This window comes from Leguminivora glycinivorella, chromosome 10, assembly GCF_023078275.1.
Source record: "Leguminivora glycinivorella isolate SPB_JAAS2020 chromosome 10, LegGlyc_1.1, whole genome shotgun sequence".
Classification (NCBI taxonomy): Eukaryota; Metazoa; Arthropoda; class Insecta; order Lepidoptera; family Tortricidae; genus Leguminivora; species Leguminivora glycinivorella.
This window is the reverse complement of record NC_062980.1, coordinates 17,975,322-17,996,393: the sequence shown is the minus strand read 5'-3', so window position 1 is coordinate 17,996,393 and position 21,072 is coordinate 17,975,322. Positions and strand designations below refer to the sequence as shown.

The 21,072-nt window shown below is 36.9% G+C and overlaps 1 protein-coding gene across 1 annotated transcript in view; it reads right to left on the bottom strand.

Annotated features, from left to right (window-relative positions):
• Positions 1 to 1,708: 1,708 nt before the first annotated feature.
• The window catches only part of LOC125230182 (protein kinase C, brain isozyme), a 395,565-nt gene continuing 376,201 nt past the window's right edge, over positions 1,709 to 21,072 (bottom strand). Inside the window, exons 9-14 of the mRNA XM_048135245.1 lie at positions 18,987 to 19,078; positions 7,773 to 7,912; positions 7,090 to 7,316; positions 5,665 to 5,829; positions 4,329 to 4,487; positions 1,709 to 3,058 (exon numbers count right to left, since the gene is read on the bottom strand). Coding sequence (XP_047991202.1) covers positions 4,335 to 4,487; positions 5,665 to 5,829; positions 7,090 to 7,316; positions 7,773 to 7,912; positions 18,987 to 19,078 — 777 coding nt within the window. The 3' untranslated portion in view covers positions 1,709 to 3,058; positions 4,329 to 4,334. The remainder of the gene's footprint in view (positions 3,059 to 4,328; positions 4,488 to 5,664; positions 5,830 to 7,089; positions 7,317 to 7,772; positions 7,913 to 18,986; positions 19,079 to 21,072) is intronic.

The window sequence follows — 21,072 nt, the reverse complement described above, 5'->3', positions numbered from 1 at the left end:
CTAGGACTTCTAAGCCGTGCTAATTTTACAATACGAAGCCGTTTTTACCTTTTACAAAAGTAGGTATAGCATAACCTTTTCACCGCCAAGGTTAAAATGTGCAAGTTCATTAAGAAGAGAAATATTTCAAGTTTAGAACGCTTAATTTAAAAAAGGCGGTCAAAAGATTCAACGGCTAAAAATAAAGTTTTAAGACTTAGAAATGATAAAAACACCTAAAATGTCATTTTATTACAATTCAATTTAGAATCAAATGCTTTTTTCTTTTAAATTCACATACATTTTAATCTAGCAAGAGTGTTACACTTTTAAATGTATTTTTTATTTAATATACGTTATTATTAATTAAGTTAGTAAGGCTATTTAGTAGACGATTGTCAGCATTGTCCAAACTCACACAACGAAATCTAAAACAATTGATCCTAATTACACAATTCACAATTATATTTCATCTCACTTATTTCCTTTTAACATAATAAAAAAATAAAATACACAATTTATTAATAATGAATAAATAAATATATCTACCAAACCATTCAATAATGTTATTAAAAAGGTTTTCTGGATTACCTCAATTCGACTAAATTCGAGTTTTCTCACTTTCGGATCCTACTACAACTACCATGATAAAGACAATTCGTAATTTCTCGATGAAGGTAAGTTTTTTTTGCGCCAGTCTCTCAAATTTCGAGTGTTACCTAGCACAAAAATATGCTAATAGACGGGCGTACCGGACTACCAAAGTCCGGTCAGCTTTTCTCTGTCATTTTCCATTGCCTAGCGGACGTACGGGGAATGTATAATAATAATCTACGTCATAATGAACTGATTATTCTAAAAGTTGAAACAGGACAACCCTTTTTAAAGATACGTTGTGTGATTTTGACAAATGTAAGCTGGATTCTTGTGGTGCGATGAAATAGTTCCCATACATCAGCGACTCTAATAAAAAAGTTTAGATCGCTTTCTCACTCTACATAATTCTATATACCATGTATAATATCCATCTAACTAATCTTATCACACCACAAAACCGTACAGAAAAACGAAGTACACACTACACACATACATACATGCACGTTCACACAAAACATGATTAAAACAAAGATCACAAAATGCAATCACGGTATAATGTACCACGTAATCACGCCTTTAGCCCATAAAGGGGTCAAAAAACTTGTTGAACGAACATGAAAACTGGTTGTATTTTCTCTCAGTGTAAGTTTCAGTGCCATTCTTGGCAAAAAAGGGTTAAAAGAAATCCAGATTAAGACATTGCAGTGACAGTGCCACAATTTAACCCATACCCCACAGTCGACTTCAAAGACACCCACGGGAAGAAAGTGGAGGGGGGGTCTTTTTGTCAAATAAGCTGTATGTACTTTACTTTAAGAAATGTAATGATTTAGGTCTCCTGTAATGTTACATTTTATTAAATAAATTGGAATTGAAATTGAAATTGAACAATGTATAATGTGAAATTTTTTTCGTTGCGGTAATAATTTTACATATACTTGCAACAATATGTTCTTAAAAAAATTTGGTGAGTTGCAAACAATACATAATTTACTAAACTTAATCTTATTTTTATTTTAAATATTATGTGCTGTATTCTTTTCCTGTACAATAAAGTGTTTACTTACTTACTAATCCTTAGAATCAGAACATTACGTACCGAAAATCGGCGTATTTTATTTCGGAATATATTGTATATAAACTGTTTGTACTGGCTGTTTGAAGTCAAGAAATCTAATGTCTATCTTTATCCATGTGCTAGAGCGAGAGGCACATAGCGAGAAAAATATTTATGGGTACGGTAAACTACAACCACGATCGGACATGTTACAGACCGCACCAAGGTCGTGGTTGTGTAATAAGAACGTGTGTGGACGCTTTTAATTATACTTTTTTTTTCATAATACTCGCCGATGTTTATATGGCCAGTACAGACCGTTAATGGCTAAAAATGCTCGTAAAACAATTCAACAAACCATAGACAATGTAAACTTAATACAGCCGATTCAAAATGATTTTATGGCTCTCGATAACCATAAATAAAATAAATCTACGTACAAAAGTGGCCTTAGAATTAAGCTCTATAAAACAATTGATTTCAACATGAATAATAGAAAACAAAATTGATTAAAAGTGGCCTTAGAACTCCTGAGATTCGAATACAGTGAGCTTCAATAATACAATCATTTAATAAAGGAAAACAATATTTTGAACGACTTATCAAGTAATACCACCCACTAGACACGACACTGAATTATTTATATTTTTACAATTAACACTGATATGTTATGACAATGTGAGATGCGTTAGAGTTGACACCATCTGTCATAATTACCAACCTAATATGATGCCTATTAACCTAAGATTAGATCGATAACTTATTGACAAATGGCATCAAACGAGTCACTAACATTTATTAATACCAAGTGGCCCCAAGATACGATATTCAGCGTAAAAATAAATATAAACATGATTTGATGTTAAGTCAAAAAATGCGCAAGGTAAAAAAAACAAAATGCGGCAACACTACACTGTTTTGAACCGGGATGGCACCACAATGTTGCCAATTTTTTATTTCTACAATTTCTTTTAGTTTTGTGATGTCATTTAAAACTGACAGAAGCAAGAAAATTAAGTAAATTATGTTATTTGTAAATATAAGAAATATTCCGATTAATAGGTATTGCTTTCTTGAAATTCGTTGAGATAATAAAATTATTGCACTGAAGAAATAGTAATTAAAATAAATAGGTTATATACTTTTGTCATGTCTTAATGGATGGGTAAATAAACGTTTTAGGTATAAAATGAGCAATTAAATTACATCTTATAATTACACCTACGAAAAAATGGTGTTTCTAAAAATTCCAAGTTACGACTCCGTCAAAATATAAACAAATACAAATTACAGATCTTAGTTTTCGAACGGAACAGTTCATAGTCGAAGTGAGATAGCGAACGGCAGGCGCCGTGAGAGCGACAGAGAGAGAGCTCACGTTCAGAAACCGATGCCGATTCCGCGCCAGCGTCGATAAGATCACCCCTGAAAAATGAAAAATGCGTAAGTTAAAATGCTTAAATATCAAATTTAAGGTGACGCCGCGCCATTTGAAGCGTATTGGTTCGATAAAGTATATTATTACTTATTGTCTATAACAAGACTCTCTCACACTATTGAACACACACGTACCGACCGTTTCACGAAAGTTGGCACGAATAGAATCAGGGGCGGCTCACTCCGCGATTCTATCGCCGCGCTACAAGTACATGTCAGCGGCCGCGAGTTCGCGGCCCATTCATTGGCGACGACCTTCGCGCGGCGCAATAAAATTCAATGTTGGCTGCTCGCGTGCGGTCCGTTTGTTAATGTAGGTAAGAATTTAGAATGGCGGCATTTTGTGAACATCAAAGGAGTGAGCCTTCTGTACTTGTACTATTATATATTCTGTGATAGAATGAACAAAACTTTGATTGTATGAGTGACACCTGTATCGACTATCGATATACAGTGGTCACTGTCAAGAGCTACCATTTAATCTGTCACATGCATATTTTCATTCACTCATTCGTTCCATTCATTCTAGCTCTTGTGAGTTGACCTCTAACATTCGGTATCTGGCTGCAGATGTGCCTTTTTTTTAATTCATACTAATATTATAAATGGGAGAGTGTGTGTGTCTGTTTCTGTTTGTTTGTCCGTCTTTCAGGGCAAAACGGAGCGACGAATTGACTGACTAAGTGGAGATAGTTGAAGGGATGGAGGGTGTATAGGCTACTTTTTGTCTCTTTCTAACCCCCCACTTCCCTATGGGGGGTGGAAGTTTGTATGGAGCATTCAGCAATTTTCGAACAACGCGAGCGAAGCCGCGGGCAAAAGCTAGTAGATAATAAAAATTGGTTGTCTGTAAAGTCGGTTTGCGGGACGGTAGTTTGACGTCAAACATTACAGGAACGGGACAATCGCTTGAGGAACGGGACAATGACGTCTTTTTCGTGCATGCAGCCCGTAGTAACGAGTTATTAGACGTTGTCACGTCAAAAATAAAGCGAATGGAATGCGGCCAGCGTATTGGGAACTTTCGGGACAGGCTCGACCGGTGCAGAGAGGGGATGGAAATAGTTTGTAGTTATGTTAGTTTTTGTGTGTTGACGAAGCGTGTTGCAGATATTGTGGTTTGTTTTATTGATAATGTAGAATAAATATCTGACGACGCTTGGGCAGATTACATCTGAGTTTTGACGAAGCATGTGGCGGATCAGGTTTGTATTTATTTGGTTATGAATAAATTACTTTTTATTAAAAAAAATCCTACCTGTGTTCAGACGTGCTGCACATACTCGGGGTTGAGGAAGGAGAAGCCCATGAACTCCGTCTGGTCGAGGTTCATCATGAACAGCTTGTCTGTTGGCGTCAGCTCGGTCTTCTCCGTGGTGAACTGCTTGTCGAAGTTGGACACGTCTTTGCGATGTTTCTGAAAAAAATGGTTTATACTAATAGAACTTCAATTAGATCATGGGACTTTTTAAAACAGAACAAACGATTAACATTAAATGAGAGATATTTCATTATAGGAGTGGTTGTAAGACCGAATGGCATCCAACAAAAGTCAAACTGTCCCATCGGTGTAGTAAAAGCTGTTTGCATGTACGTATAACTTGACTTAGTTGGATGCAGTATTTAGTTTATGTTCAATATGTCTATCGCCGGTGGATTTCAAAGCTACTCATTACCAAAAAGGTGAATTATAGGGTGTTTACACATCATGCGCCTCGATGCGGTGGGCGACCGTTTGCTTGTAAATGTTTTTATCACCCTTAGGACCGTAAATGAGCACCTCAGCAGTTCTCGAAAAGTTTGTACAAAAATTAAGGAAAAAGTTAAATTTGTTTTTATTATTCCTATTTTGTTACCAATATTTTTTTGATGAATTGAGATTTTAGTAAGTTTTATTTCGTCATTAAGGTTCTCTAGTATCTATATTTTCTTAATTATAACAATTATCCAGTATATATATTACGAAAGTCGACTTATATTACTAAATGTTGGTAACAAAATAGGATCAATTAAAAATTGCTGATGTGGCCATGTACAAAGTTGCCGGGAATTGCTCACCTGAAGATTTTTCATTAGACCAGAGACTAGTCTATGACTGGTTGTAAACCTGCTCACGATCTTACGAGGAGGTCTTCTTTGTCCTTGAGGCCGAAACTAAGATGCTGAGAGTTCTTCATTAAGACGTAAACTCCCTTCCTGACCAGAGACAAGTCGGTAATAAAACTACTAACGATCTTAAGCTTGAATGGCGGCTGAACGTCGCGCGCTTCTATGCGCGTCGAGTCAATGCGACGTAAGAAAGGATGCGAGCGGACGTCTTTTTACACTTAGGATCACAACTGAGCTTCTGAGACTTCATTAATAATACGGAGATGGCTTCCCGGACTAGATACTAGTCGGTAGTAACAGTTCTCACGATTTTAGGCTTGAAGGACGGTTGAAGGGTTGAAGGGCGCCCAGTCAATGCCATCGAAGAAGCGATGCGTACGGACGTCTTCGCCCTTAGGACCACATCTGAGCTACTGAGAATAATTTAGGAAGACAGAGAGAGCCTCCCTGATCAGAGACTATTAGCCAGTAGTAAAACTACTCACGATCTTAGGCTTGAAAGGCGGCTGAACGTCGCGCGCTTCTATGCGTGCCCAGTCTATACGGCGGAAGAAGGGATGCGTGCGGACGTCTTCTTCACCCTTAAGGCCGCAGCCGAGACGCTTCTGAGGATTCTTCATTAGGAAAGTCTTGCATGCGTCTTTGGCTTCCTGTAAAGATAGTAATTAATGCTTGTTGTACAATAGGTAATTCATTGTTAAAAGTTCCTTTAGGCTTTCTGTTTGTAAGTTTGAATGCTAACAATAAACAAATCACAGCACTATAGTATAACTAAGTAGATTAACGCACAGAGACTGAAAAACATTTCTTTCAAAGATTTCTCAAATTTGATACCGAAAAAATATCTTTTCCGAATTGCTGCCGATGGGCTAGCCCAGTTTGGACATATATTGCATGAAAAAATAATTGTGTTGGAAGGAAATGATATAAAGAAGATTTCTGGTTTCTCGCTCTGGAGCTGTGAAAGAAAACTCTATAAGATCTTATACAGCTTTCTATAAACAGCTTTTTATAAACAAAGCCATGCCCGGCTTACCTTGCTAAGTGTTTTCGGGTACGGGAGGCATTGGTGATATTTTCTGTCAAGTAACAGTTTCCCAACCTATATCTCACTTTGCTGAGTGTCTTGGGATAGGACACATTGTTATCAGTGATGGAAGCGAATAGTTCCTCCTCATCTTCTACGTCGAACGGCGGTTGTCCGACCAACATCTCGTACAGCAGTACGCCATACGCCCACCAGTCTACGAACTTGCCGTACGGCTGGTAGATGATTAGAATAAGAGGCACTGCTGTCTCTGGCACCAAAAACTATATGCGCAACTAGACAAGATGTATTGGTGTCTCTGTCAGTTTCCTGACACAAAGTATCTTACCTTGCTGTGTCTTAGGGTAGGACACACTGTTATCAGTGATGGCAGCGAATAGTTCCTCCTCATCTTCTCCGTCGAACGGCGGTTGTCCGACCAACATCTCGTACAGCAGTACTCTGCCACACAAAGTACGCCTACCAGTCTACGAACTTGCCGTACGGCTGGTAGATGATTAGAATAAGAGGCACTGCTGTCTCTGGCACCAAAAACTATATGCGCAACTAGACAAGATGTATTGGTGTCTCTGTCAGTTTCCTGACACAAAGTATCTTACCTTGCTGAGTGTCTTAGGGTAGGACACACTGTTATCAGTGATGGCAGCGAATAGTTCCTCCTCATCTTCTTCGTCGAACGGCGGCTGTCCGACCAACATCTCGTACAGCAGTACGCCATACGCCCACCAGTCTACGAACTTGCCGTACGGCTGGTAGAGGATTAGAATAAGAGGCACTGCTGTCTCTGGCACCAAAAACTATTTACGCAACTAGGCAAGATCCACTGATATCTCTGTCAGTTTCCTGACACAAAGTATCTTACCTTGCTGAGTGTCTTAGGGTAGGACACACTGTTATCAGTGATGGCAGCGAATAGTTCCTCCTCATCTTCTCCGTCGAACGGCGGCTGTCCGACCAACATCTCGTACAGCAGTACGCCGTACGCCCACCAGTCCACGGACTTGCCGTATGGCTGGTACAGGATGATCTCTGGCGCGATGTAGTCGGGGGTGCCGCAGAAGGTCTTGGTGGTTTTGTCGCCGTTGATCCCTGGAAATTAAATGATTCGTAAATATACGTAATAATAGTAATAATTTATAGTGTAATTTTTATCATGAAATAAAGAAATCTAATCTAATCTAATCTAATATACGTTAATTTATATTATACCTACATAGGATTATCGGGTATCTGAATATATAAGTAATATATTTTTTACTAATTTGAACACAGAAGAAGCTATGGCGTAGGCTATCGTTTCAACAGTTATCTAGGTTAGAGGTACTCTATCATGACTATCATATTTACTATTCACTCATATTTCTACCTTTTTTGCACATTGAAATATAAGTCAGCGATGTTAATGTCCATAATATCCATCTCCGTTGCTAAACCCTTCCTAAATCCATTAACTTGAACCTCTCTAGAATCCAAGAAAAAGAGTCTGGCACCTTTCTCCACCGGGTAGAACCTAAAAGATCCTCAATCATTATGGATTCCACTAACCTTCCTTGCACATCCCGAAATCAGCAATCTTGATGTGACCATCTTGATCTAAAAGCACGTTGTCTAGCTTCAAGTCTCGGTAGACGATGCCTCGAGAATGCAAAAAGAAGAGTCCGATAGCTATCTCCGCTGCGTAGAACCTGGAACATTTGAGGTTATCTCAATTAGGCCCACTTGCACCAACCACTTAACTCAGGGTTAGTGGGCTGTCGTAGTTTGTTTAAAAAGCGTTATTTTAAGACTTCTACTGGCATTAAGTTCCATTTCATACTAAACGTATACTTCATTTGCACGGTTAACAATTACTACTTTGGTAAGTATCAGGGATGTTGCGGAGGCAGATTTTTTGACATCCGCGGATGCGGATGCAGATGCGGATTTTTCAAGTCCCACATCTGCAGATGCGGATGCGGATGTGAATGTGAGGATTGTGGTTGTACGGCCTTTACGAGAATACGTTTTTTGACATATTTTGCACTGGGCTTTTTCGCGATCATGATCGTTTGGTTTAAAAATGTCCAAATAGCACTTTTACTCGGCGGCGCCATAGTTTTAATTCACTAATGAAATTAAGTCTCAGAACACTCACGACACGAGGAATGTCCAGAATCACTACGTTAATATATAATTTGATAACACTTAAAATTTCACATATTTCGTCCTACTATCACACTAGGAGACTAAAATCAAAACGACACAAACTTGTCGATTCTTGTTGATGTTTGCAACTTTGCAATAGGCGCAACCCGCGATCCACGAATCACAGACGTGTAACGGGACTCGTATTGGCCAATGGTGAATTTACCGTGCACGTGGGCCGCGTCTAAGTCGTTCCTGTACCGACCTGTTCAACATCCGCATCATGCGAATGCTCCGTATTGATTTTTGCGGAGGCGGATGCGGATGCGGATTTTGAAAATGATGCGGAAGTTCCGCGCGTGCGGATGCGGATGCGAATATCCGCAACATCCCTGGTAAGTATTACAATTTCGACTCGACTTGACTTCTTGGTTGGCCAGACTATATGAATATAGAAGTACAATTAGAAGTTATGGATATACCTATTATACCTATACGTAATATCGAACGAATTATACAAGAAAACACCTAAACCAGGATTAATCAAGCCCAGGTGACATCGTGAACTATCAGATGTAAATTGTCTATTAAAGTTGCGTGGTACAAGTGCACGGCTCCTCGCAGGCTTGATTAAGAGTCCCAACTTGGAAGTTTCGCGTGCCGGTCCCTTCGGTCGTGTTTTAATTTATCGCCACTCGTTGCTAACTTCCTTTTCTACGCACTTGTATGTTAATGTACTATTTTCTGGTTTGAAAAACAACAAACCAGTTTTTTTTCTGGAGTATGCTTTTTTTCTAAAGGACGAAATCTCAAAATTTGCAATAGTTAATACTTTTATACGGGTTTTTAAACTTTATGTTAGCTATTAAACGAATTTAATTCAATAACTTTAATTTCTGGTTTTATAAAAATAACCTTACACAATCTGTAGTTAGTAGTTGTCGCTATTTACTGTTGGCAACACCACCGCCCCTCCACGATCCACGCCACATCGGGGATTCCACAATAAACATTTGTATACTGAATGTTTATCGAATGAAATGTACATTATTGTTATTGAAACGTTACAAATCACGAAAAACCGTTATTGTCGTATTATTTGTTCATTTGAAAAAAAAACCTTATTTAGAAAAAAAAACCATGGTGCTTGGTTCTTTTTCATGTTTTTTTCACAATTCTGAAACAAAAAAAAAATGTTTTTTTTTCTATTTGCAATGAAATGATATGAAAATTACACAAAAATATTAGATATTTCATCTCTGAAAATATCGAGGCTCATTTTTGCACGCATCACCGACATGATATTAAACCATACCAGGGGCGGCTCACTCCGCGATTCTATCGCCGCGCTACAAGTACATGCTGGCGGCCGCGAGTTCGCGGCCTAATCAGGGGTGGCGCGCCTTCTCACGGAACGCACGTTCGGACTTTCTATTGTTACTTTACGTCGCGAGTTTTTTTAAGGTTCATATATGCGATGTCTGCGTGTAGAATGACTAATAATGCCTAGTTAAATAGACATCATGAATAAAATAGGACAATCTTACACAGATCTCAGTCCCACGGAAAAGTTCAATAAGGCTTGTGATGTTGGGACTTAAACAAAAATGTATAAATACTGTATAAAGAAAGTACCCAAGACTTGAATATAATAGTACTTATAACATTTTATCTGAGTATTAATTCGTTTTAATCCATAAGCAACCCTATCGTCCGACGCTGCGCACGTGCGGCTCGTTTCTTTGTTAGAATTTTGTAGGCATTTAAAAAGGCGGCATTACGTGAACATCAAAGCAGTGGGCCTTCTGTACTTGTACTATTATATATTCTGTGACCATACGTAACAAGTCGCCATCTAGGAGGAGTTGCTTGTACTAGATCGCAATACTATAAGCTACTAGCGCCAGGAGTTGCCTGTACGAATGTATGGGTACTAATACACTTTAATGCTATAAATATGCAAATTTTTTTTAACGAGAAAAACTACTAAACATATTATATAAACGGAAATAAATGCAGTAAACTAAAGAAAAGTGACCAAGGCCTTCAGTTACCCGCGGCTGGAATGCTGTCGTATTATGGAAGATTTTTTTTGTCAATAATCAATATGAATGTTGTATTGACGTATCATAAAATTACCTTTAAACTCGAACCAGAGGGCCCTGTGGCATCATCAATGGCCGTATCGATAACCGGAACAAAATGTATCTAAATTATCATTAGATAATTCCTGTTTTAGTACTAAAACAAATTGTTTATTTCACAATGTACAATGTGAAAAGTACTGGCGCATTTTGGCCAGTAATCATAAGCAGAGTTTGGCACTGTGGTTTGTAACGCCGCTTACTGACTGAGTGTAGTACTAGTATGGTCTGGGTTCGATTCTGGCCTGAGGAATATTTTTTTGGTTTTTATTTTTTTTCAAAACCGATAAGTTTCTACATTATAAAGGTTTATATCTCCCGTTTACAATATTTATGGCAAGATTCATTGTTTTGTATGTTTTTCCTGATGTAAATTAATTGTAGGTTCACATAAAAAGTATCTTTTTTTTGCAATAAAACAGAACGCGTAGCAATAAATATAGGTACCTATTATAAATATTCACTTAAGCTAATGCATGTGCCTTGTGTTTGGGGTTGCGTTGCGACTTGCGAGTTGCGAGGTAGGTAGTCCGCAGCGCCGAGCCGGCGAAAGACTGCATACAGGCAGACTGCATATTTAGCACGCACAGTACCTACAACTCAAGTACCTATAAGTTACATTTTGAATAACGAGACATTTTAAAATTATATGATAATTATTACGATCAAAGATTCGACCTACCATAGAAACGTTGAATTTTGTTACAAATATCATACAGGGAACCAAACTATACAGGCAGTAATTTTTATAACAAGCAATATTTTCTGCACATGGGCTGCCGGCTGGCTGTGTGAAAAAAGAATAGAACATCAAAATTCATCATCAATTTTGTTTATTACTTATGTACATTTTAAATCTTCGATTCTGTCTTCAAAACACTCTTCTCTCTCTAACGCTCCTCTATCACGAGGCTATTCAAATGAAGCGCCACTGACGGGTCTCTATTGGTTCCCATAATTTTTTAAGTCCGATTTTTACTATCCATAACGTTTTCCGTCATAATTTTTCTTAGTCATATTATCACTAGTCATAAAATTAAACGTCAGAAATTGTAGTTCTGATTTTTGAAAGTCATAAGTATTGTTAGTCATAAAATTTATTAGCCATAATAATCAAAGTCCATAGATGTACAAATCCATAATGTTGAAGGAAATAAACTTATTCGGAATAATTGATCTAAGGATTTATCACAAGTCATAACGATTATTAATAACCATGTGTTTCTTCACTAATAGCATTAAATGGTTCTCTATTGTTTCCCATAAAAAATGTTGCAATGTTTTTTTCGTCTGCATTTTCGAAACTTGTAATTTGGCTTACTAACTTCCTCAGTGTTTATTAAATTTTCATGGCACTTATTAAACCATTTGGTCTCGCCAAGGAGCCGACGTTGACAATTTATATATCCGCTTTTAAGGACAAAAGATAACTAGCAAAAGGAAACTAACTACACGAGGTAAAGGGTTACTTTTTGAAACAATTTTGTTCCGCCAATAAACCGACGGAGCCCCGCTACGCGGGCCTCCTATTTCCGCTCTAAGGTATCTAACGAACCTACACGAGGAAAAGGGTTATTTTTAAAACAATTTAGTTCCACCAATGAGTAGACGGAGCCCCGCTACTCGGGGCTCCTATTTCCGCTCTAAGGAATCAAAGGAAACTAACAACCTACCCGAGGAATAGGGTTACTATATTTTTTTTCTGTGTAATTATATGTATGTCTGAAATATAATATACTTTAGGAATTTAAGACATTAAATCTATATGCAGAAAAATCAGTAGGGCTTCAAAATATATGCCTAATAATATTTCTGAATAATTATTGTTATACTTTTCAATTTTATACTCATCAACTTTATGACTTTTGAGATTATGATATCCAATATTATGGTTTGTTATTGTTAGAACCATGAAACGTTATTCGTAACAAAAATTATGACTAGTGATGTTTATGACCACAAAATATGTGAATAACAACTTCTGACTAACGAAATTATGAACAATAAGTTTATGGGAAACAAAGGGATCCCGCCACTGACATGTGTGCTTAGTCCGCCTGCGCGCGCTATGTATCTGCCCATTCCATGAATTTCACATGTTATCTTATTTATATTTTAGCTTTTAGAAGACAAACAAGCGGTGTACACCATTTGAGCGACGACTAACACCAGTACTGGATATTTCACAGAATGACTGATAGGATGCTTGCGAGTATCCATGATAACGCTCGCGCACCAAACATAGAAGGTTTTGAAAGAGATTTCTCAAGGAATTGTATCTAGCATAATGACGAATACATGTATACAGGGTTACGGTGATCGCTTTCCATATCAGGCGGACCGTATACCTGTTTGCATATCTTTAAGTTTGCTTTTATAAAAAAGGATTATACTATTCTACATACGTTTTTTGCGTTGTACTTTCCTCGCTATAAATAGTGGAGGGGAAAAGTTTCGTGTTACAAACGGGTGCAAATGTATTTTACTTTTCGTGTGTTGAAAAACTCGCCAAGTTCAACTTTGCACCCTTGTATAACAAATAACTATTACTTATTAGCTTTTATCTACGCCTTACTTTTATTTGATTCTATTGATGATTTATATTGCTTAAAATTATCAAAATGGGTAATTATTCGCAGTATCCAATGCCTGGAAAAGGGGTGACACCACCTCCGAACCGAATCAATGTACAATATATTTAATCATGGGATAACGGTAAGCAAAAAAATAACATAGTGCAATACATATTAGGTTTCTTTGAGTTTGAAAGTATTATTTTTTTTTAAATCAATAATACATACTAAAACTATATTACATTTACTGTAATTTTGTTCTTTATACTCACTCCCTATCGGCAATAGTTCCGGAGATATGGCCTTTGAAAAAAAAAACGAACCACTGTCGACCACTTCACCCTACACACACAGCGCGCACAGGCGAGGCGGACGAAGCACAAAGTTCAGTCGCGTACCATCTGAATAGTCTCGTGAGAGAAGAGTGTTTTGGATACAGAATGGAAGGATTAAAGTGTATAAACAAACACGATGTAAAAATTGTTCTTGAATAAATAAACTGAAACTGAAACTATATAAAATTTAACGAAATATAATATTACATTTTCAGGTTCCATTATTTTTTAACATATTACTTGTTATAAAAATTACAGCCTGTACAATTTGGCACAATATTTTTAACTAAAAATGAATAATATTTGTGATAAAATTCTATGCTAGGTACCGTATCTTTGATCGTAATAATTATATAATTTTAAAATATTTCGTTATTCTAACGGAAACTACGAACACCTATCTACAAATTTAGATTTTTGTTAGTTGCGGCATACGGTACGTATTATGGTCACGTTATAATATAAAGAATAGTTCAAATTTATTTATATATCACCTTTCCTTGTTACCTATATCATTTCGTGCTATGTGCGCGAAGCCGCGAACTAAAACCTACCTGCAGGGGTTGCAAGGTCAACGACCCCACCCGAGCGCGCGCGCCGGCTCGCAGTAGGTACTGTGGGTAATACCTAACCAAATCTAACCATGCCTGCGCGCTCGTTTACAAGGCACATGCATTTTAGCTTGTGTGTATTTTATATAAAATAATTATGTATTCATTTTCATATTTATTTATTGCTTTTTTTTACACAGCCAGCACATGTAAACTATACCAGGGGCGGCTCACTCCGCGATTCTATCGCCGCGCTACAAGTACATGCTGGCGGCCGCGAGTTCGCGGCCTAATCAGGGGTAGCGCGCGTTCTCGCGGAACGCACGTTCGCACTTTCTATTGTTACTTTACGTTGCGAATTTTTTTTAAGGTTCATATGCGTTGTCCTCGTGTGGAATGGCTAATAATGTTTACTTAAATAAATGTCTTGAATAAAATAAATACCATAGGACATTTTTACACATATCTACTATTGATTAAGACCCCCGGAAAGGTTCAATAAGGCTTGTGATGATGGAACTTAAACAAAAATATATAAATACATACTATATATATACCTAGAAAGTACCCAAGACCTGAATATAATAGTATAACATTTTATTGAGTATTAATTTGTTTTAATCCATAGGCAACCCTATCGCCGAACGCCGCGCACGTGCGGCTCAATTCTTTGTTATAATTTTGTAGGCATTTAAAAAGGCGGCATGTCGCGAACATCAAAGTAGTGGGCCTTCTGTACTTGTACTATTATATATTCTGTGACTATACAGGCTTCCTGTATAATATTTGTGATAAAATTCAACGTTTGTATAAACTTTTACATATATATGAAGCTTCAAATAATTTTCATCAGCGAGAAAATACGAAACAATGAATTTTGCCATAAATATTGTAACCGGGAGATATTAAAACCTTTATAATGTAGAAACTAATCGTTTTTGAAAAAAAAAACACAAAAAGATATCCCACTGCCCGGGCTCGAAACCAGGACCGCATTGATCAGTGAGAGCCGTAAGCGGTGATGAAACCCACACGGCCAAATTCTACTTGCGACTGACGGGCAAAATTCGCCAATACATGTCACATAGTACATTGTGAAATAATTTGTTTTTGTCCTAAAACAGGCATTATGTAATGTACACTTGTAATAATGAAATGATAATTTAATTTCATTTTGTTTCGCTTCTCTATTCTAAGAAAAAAAATGGCTCGGCGCAGCTTAAACCGGGGCTGTACAGGTAAATAATCATTGCCGTGACGCCTGTGACACGTATGTCGCTGACAAATCTCATTAACATTTTCCCCAAAGCCGCATTCGAATTTTACAAATAACTTTTTGGTTTGAGTATACAGCACTTTAGGGTTGCAAATAGAAAAAACATTTTTTTTAGAATTATAAAAAAATACGAAAAAAACGGCCAAGTGCGAGTTGTACTCGCGTTGCAAGGGTTCCGTACACTACAAGAAGGGCTTAAGCGCCTCCGTTTTAATAGGAACTTAAGTCATTTTTGCGAATAATCGATATTTTGAACAAAACGAAACAGAAATGAGTTTATATGTAATATTCAAATGCGCTCACACAATTTCAAGAGATTTGGTAACTCCTTGCAGCGGCAGTGAGTGAAATTCGTAATTTGAGTTTACTGTAGATTTCTAATAGGTTTTCCTGTAGATCGTGTATTTTTTTGAAAATTTGGGAGAATGGTCATTTTTTGCCTATTATCTTAAATTACTTTACTAAAAATTATTAAAAATATATTTTTGAAATACTTATAAAAAGCTCTTTCATTTAAATAAATAAATAAATAAATAAATAGAGACACCTACACAGATCAACTTAGCTCCAAACTAAGCAAAGCTTGTACTATGGGTGCTAGGCGACGATATACATACTTATATAGATAAATACATACTTATATACATAGAAAACATCCATGACTCAGGAACAAATATCTGTGCTCATCACACAAATAAATGCCCTTACCGGGATTCGAACCCAGGACCGCGGCACAGCAGGCAGGGTCACTACCGACTGAGCCAGACCGGTCGTCATTTGATATGTAACACAATATAGCTCTAGAAACTTTGATTTTTAATTTTCACTTTTACCCCCAAAAGTGGCCTCTATAATTGAATTTTCTTAATTTAAATTACTTGTCCGTCTTTGGGTCACAGGTTTACATATGTGTGCCAAATTTCAAGTTTATCGGTTCGGTAGTTTCGGAGAAAATTGGCTGTGACAACGGACAGACAGACACACGACGAGTGATCCTATGAGGGTTCCGTTTTTCCTTTTTGAGGTACGGAACCCTAAAAAACATGAAATAATTTTTTCAGTACAGATGGTGTCTTTTTTACGCACTAGTGCGAGAAGTGGTTCATGTGTGTGGTTTAGTGGTTCAGGTCAAAACTTCGGAGGCTCATCTGTACTGAAAAACGTCGTACGATACACGTGCGAAAAGGAAATTCGTAACTCGTGTCGATTTAAAACACTCCCTTCGGTCGTGTTTTAATTCATCGCCACTCGTTTCGAACTTCCTTTTTTACGCACTTGTATCGTAATGTACTATTTCAGATGATCAAATAATACGACAATAACGGTTTTTCGTGATTTGTAACGTTTCAATAACAATATAGTACATTTTAATTCGATAAACATGCAGTATACAAACATTTATTGGGGAATCCCCGATGCAGCGTGGAGCGTAGAGAGGCGAGGCGCTAGGCGGTGGTATTGCCAACAGTAAATAGCGATAACTACTAACTACAGATTGTGTAAATGTTAGATTTATAAAACCAGAAATTAAAGTTAAAAAATTAAATTTGTTTAATAGTTAACATATTAAATTTGTTTAATAACTAAAAAACCGTATTAAATGTTCTGCAAATTATGAGATTTCGACCTTTAGAAAAAAAACATTCTCCAGAAAAAACTGTTTTTTCCACGGTTTTTTTTTCATGTTTTTTTTTTCAAGCCAGAAAAACTAACCCTACGAGCACGCGCTATACCTACACGATGAGGCGTGAATTTGAAAAAAAACCTTAATTTTTTTTTTTAAAATATCTATTTGATTTGATATCGATCTTACATTGCAGCAAGACATTTTAGGAATGGACTTGCCGGACTACAATTTTTCTCCTTTGGAAACAGAAAAATCGTTCTCATAAGTACTTAGTATAAGATGTTTTTGTAAATTTTCAAATACTCCGTTAATATATTGTGAACTAGCTTTTTCACGCGTTTCGCCCGCGCACTAAAAGTAATTAATCATATTAAAACGTTGAACTTTGGACCCCCATTTCACCTCCTTAGGATGCGAATTTTGAAAAATCCTTTCTTAGTGCTCCTCTACTTTATAAGGAACCGACGTGCCAAATTTGGAGTCTCCAGGACGTGCGTTGATATGTCAGTCAGTCAGTCACTTTTTTCTTTTATATATATTTAGATAACGAAGTATACGTATACTCGTATCTTTCAAACGTTTCTAACGTATGTACAGGAAGATATAGCCATTTGTATTTTACATTTATTTAGGGCAAAAAAAAGAATCAATATCTAATTTCCAAATCCACGTGGCGCTCTAAGTCGAGATAATGTGTCAATTCCATGATTGATGTAACGTAATGACGGAAATGCCATTGGGAGCCATTTTGTTTTTATTTCACTTCCGGGGCTTGGGATCTGATGAAAGCAGGATTTGATTAATTTTCAAAAGCAATTTTGGAGACATTTTCTAATTGCTGACTACCTTACCTATTGGCAGAGGAATTGGTATAAAGTGTGTCGATCTTGTTGCAACATTTACGTTCGAGATATTCCAGATATATGCTCGTTTTATAAATCTTATACGTCGTCTTTTAGTGTTCCTGTAGGGTAAAGAATATAAGCTTATATTGTTTTAATGAATAATAAAATGAAATATAAAATATTGACAACTACAAAAACAAGCACGTAGTCTGGAACGTAGGTAGAACGTAGCTTATATTGTTTGATTATTATAGATCTTAGACCGTATAAAAATAACAATATTTGTTGGTCGGCACTGTGAAAGCTGATAGAAAGTGACAACTAACATAACCTTCCCCTGTCAAATTCAAGCCTTAAAAGGCACAGGGAATTTATTGAAATAAGTCTTAGGGTTATTATTATTATTTGTTTCTCCGTTTTTAAACTCTCGGGTCTTTCGAGCCCGGTCATTTATAAGGCGTGCGTGGGGATATAGATCCAACACGTAGAGGCCGTTTGGAGATATTTGATGTCATGTAGATTATTATTATTTATTTTTTTTATTATACCTATCTATAAGTGTAAGGCCAGTGCACGCTCATATCCTGGTGCCGTAGCCGAATGGCATTTCTGCGACGCAAAACGAAAACGAAACGCCGCGAAAGGTAGTCTGGCTCTGTCGCGCCAATAGGCACGAGCGATAGAGATAGATATACAGGGTGCCCAGTAATTAATGGACAACCTTTTAACCACCAAGAGGGCACCTTATACTGGTCCAGAAAATCGACTTTAAGGTTTAGTCAAAGTCGCCTGGTTTTCGAGATTTTCACACTTTTTAAAATTTTAATACTACCTAAAATTTTAAAAAGTGTGATAATCTCGAAAACCAGGCGACTTTTACTAAACCTTAATGTCGATTTTCTGGACCAGTATAAGGTGCCCTCTTGGTGGTTAAAAGGTTGTCCATTAATTACCGGGCACCCGGTATACGCGCGTTTCGTTTCGTGAGCGTTTCGTGAGCGTTTGTGCCATTCGGCTACGTACCCTGAGTAGGTAGACGCTGCATTGGATGGACGCACGCTGGCCCGCCCCGCCGAACACTCCGCTCCGAGCGTCCACTCGGGCCTTAGTCCGTTTTCAGATTATCCGATCCGATATCGGATGTCGAACCGATATCCCATACATTACAGGCGCCATCTTGGATTTTTTCTATTGAACTCCTTCCGACATCCGATATCGGATCGGATAATGTGAAAACGGACTTCCACTCACGAGTAAAATGTAAATATACATATAGATACTTACACAGCAACAGGTTCCTTGAACTTCCCACACTGTTGGATCTGGAACATCAGATCTCCACCATTCACGTACTCCATCACAAAGTATAGGCGATCCTGAAATAAATATATCAATTACACACATGATATATGCCTCACTGATCCTATGCTTCATATGAAAATAAGAACAAAATTCTCCTGGCATTTCAGATAAAAGGGTCATTTTTTTCAGTTGTCCACCCCACTTTTTTGTAACATGGGTATTTTTTAGGCGATTTATACTCAGAATCGCAAGGTCTTTCGATCCTGATAGGAGAAAAATGTCCCAAGATTTCCATACATTTTTCAAACCTTCCATTCCGTTGCCGCCATACAAAATGTATGAAGAAATGGTAACGGAATGGGAAAAAACCTTGGGACACTTTTTTATCCTATTAGGATTGAAAGAGCTCGCGATTCTGAGTGGAAACCACATACAAATTTCCAAATCCAAAAAAAGTGGGGTGGACAACTTTGAAAAAAATGGCCCAAAAACGTCCTTAAAAAGTACTTGAAGCCTGATTCAGGCTACACAATCTCTTATAGGCTTGAAGTGGTTTTAATACACGTATCTTCATTTGAGTATACATAGGAAGTACCTAAGGCGATCGGAAACGCCTTGCGATTTACATTTAAGACATGTTACGATGGTTTTTTCGAGATCAACTACATAGACGATGATTTTTTCAACACAGATTATTATAATTTTTATCTGCGTCGGACCGTTTTTTTTATATTCTTATTTTTAAAGACGCTAGAGCCCATCAAAAATTTCCAAAAACGGCTTTATTGATTATGGCGCAAAAAAGGTGTGGTATTCAAAATTGGTAACAATTAGCCAAAAAAACTAAACGGTCCGACACAGATTATTTCATTGATATTCAGATTCTCAAATTTCGTTACGATTAATTAAGTTTTGAAGGAGGTAGTCGAGAGCGGAACCTCGATTTTAAAAGATTTTTTCGCTATATTTTAACTGAGCTGTTCTGTAGGGACATTTTTTTTTGATAAATCTAGCCAATATCACATTTAACTAAATTTCCCAAATTGAAAGGGGGGCTCCTTTCCATTTTAGCATTTTCGCTCCTGTAGCCTCTTAACGCCTGTCGCAAGTACTCGAACCCACACTCTTGTAGATAGATGCCCCAAGCCATATTGCTTAATAATTACAAGCGCATCATTTCCCTTCATCATGCACCTACAACGACAACTGATGTATGATCAATGAAACTGCAATCCGAAATTGACCGAAGAGACGCTTTCCAGATAGATTTTCGTAGGTAAACTCGTCAGTTGCTATCTCTAGCAAGCGCATACATGCATATACCTACCAGCGCATGTACGGTCATGCCATTTGAATCGTGTGCCACTCTAGAGCCCTGTATTAACGACACTATGCTTTATTTGCTATCTTAGAAGTCATTTCGACGTTTATTATGAAAGGGTTCTAAAGTGGCATAGGATTCAATTTGGTTGACAGTACTGGACTCAAGATTAGATACATTTTAATGATCACTGAATTGTAAACTCTTTGAAAGTTTTGAGCAGTATTGCTTTTAGTTTAATGGTCTCTATTTACTAAACTTTATTAATTAAAATAAATTAATAAACGTTATATAAAATTTGTGTAAGCTTGACGTTGTTAATTCCAAAACAAAAGAGATACCTAAGAACTCTAATTAAGTAAGTTTAGAACATAATTATAAATATGATAATTTATAATGTTACTTGACTGTTTTTAATGTTTAAAGTTATAATTCATTCTTATTTTCTATATATTTCCTACCTCATAGTTACCTATTTGAATGTTGTTAAAAATAATCCTGTGTGTATTTGGCAGTCCCAGTGAGATTCGCAGTAAGATAGTCAACAAAATGTATAAAAAATATAAAAATGTATACACCTTGTGTATGCTTTTAAACAATGTTTATCTCAGCATACATATTTTATCATCAGAAATTTCTACTTAAGTGTATTTAATTATATAAACATCATTTTGACAAAATATACATTACATTTCCTTGAAATACAAACACAAAATAAAGAATCCGCCAGTAATTAGTTGTAACTAA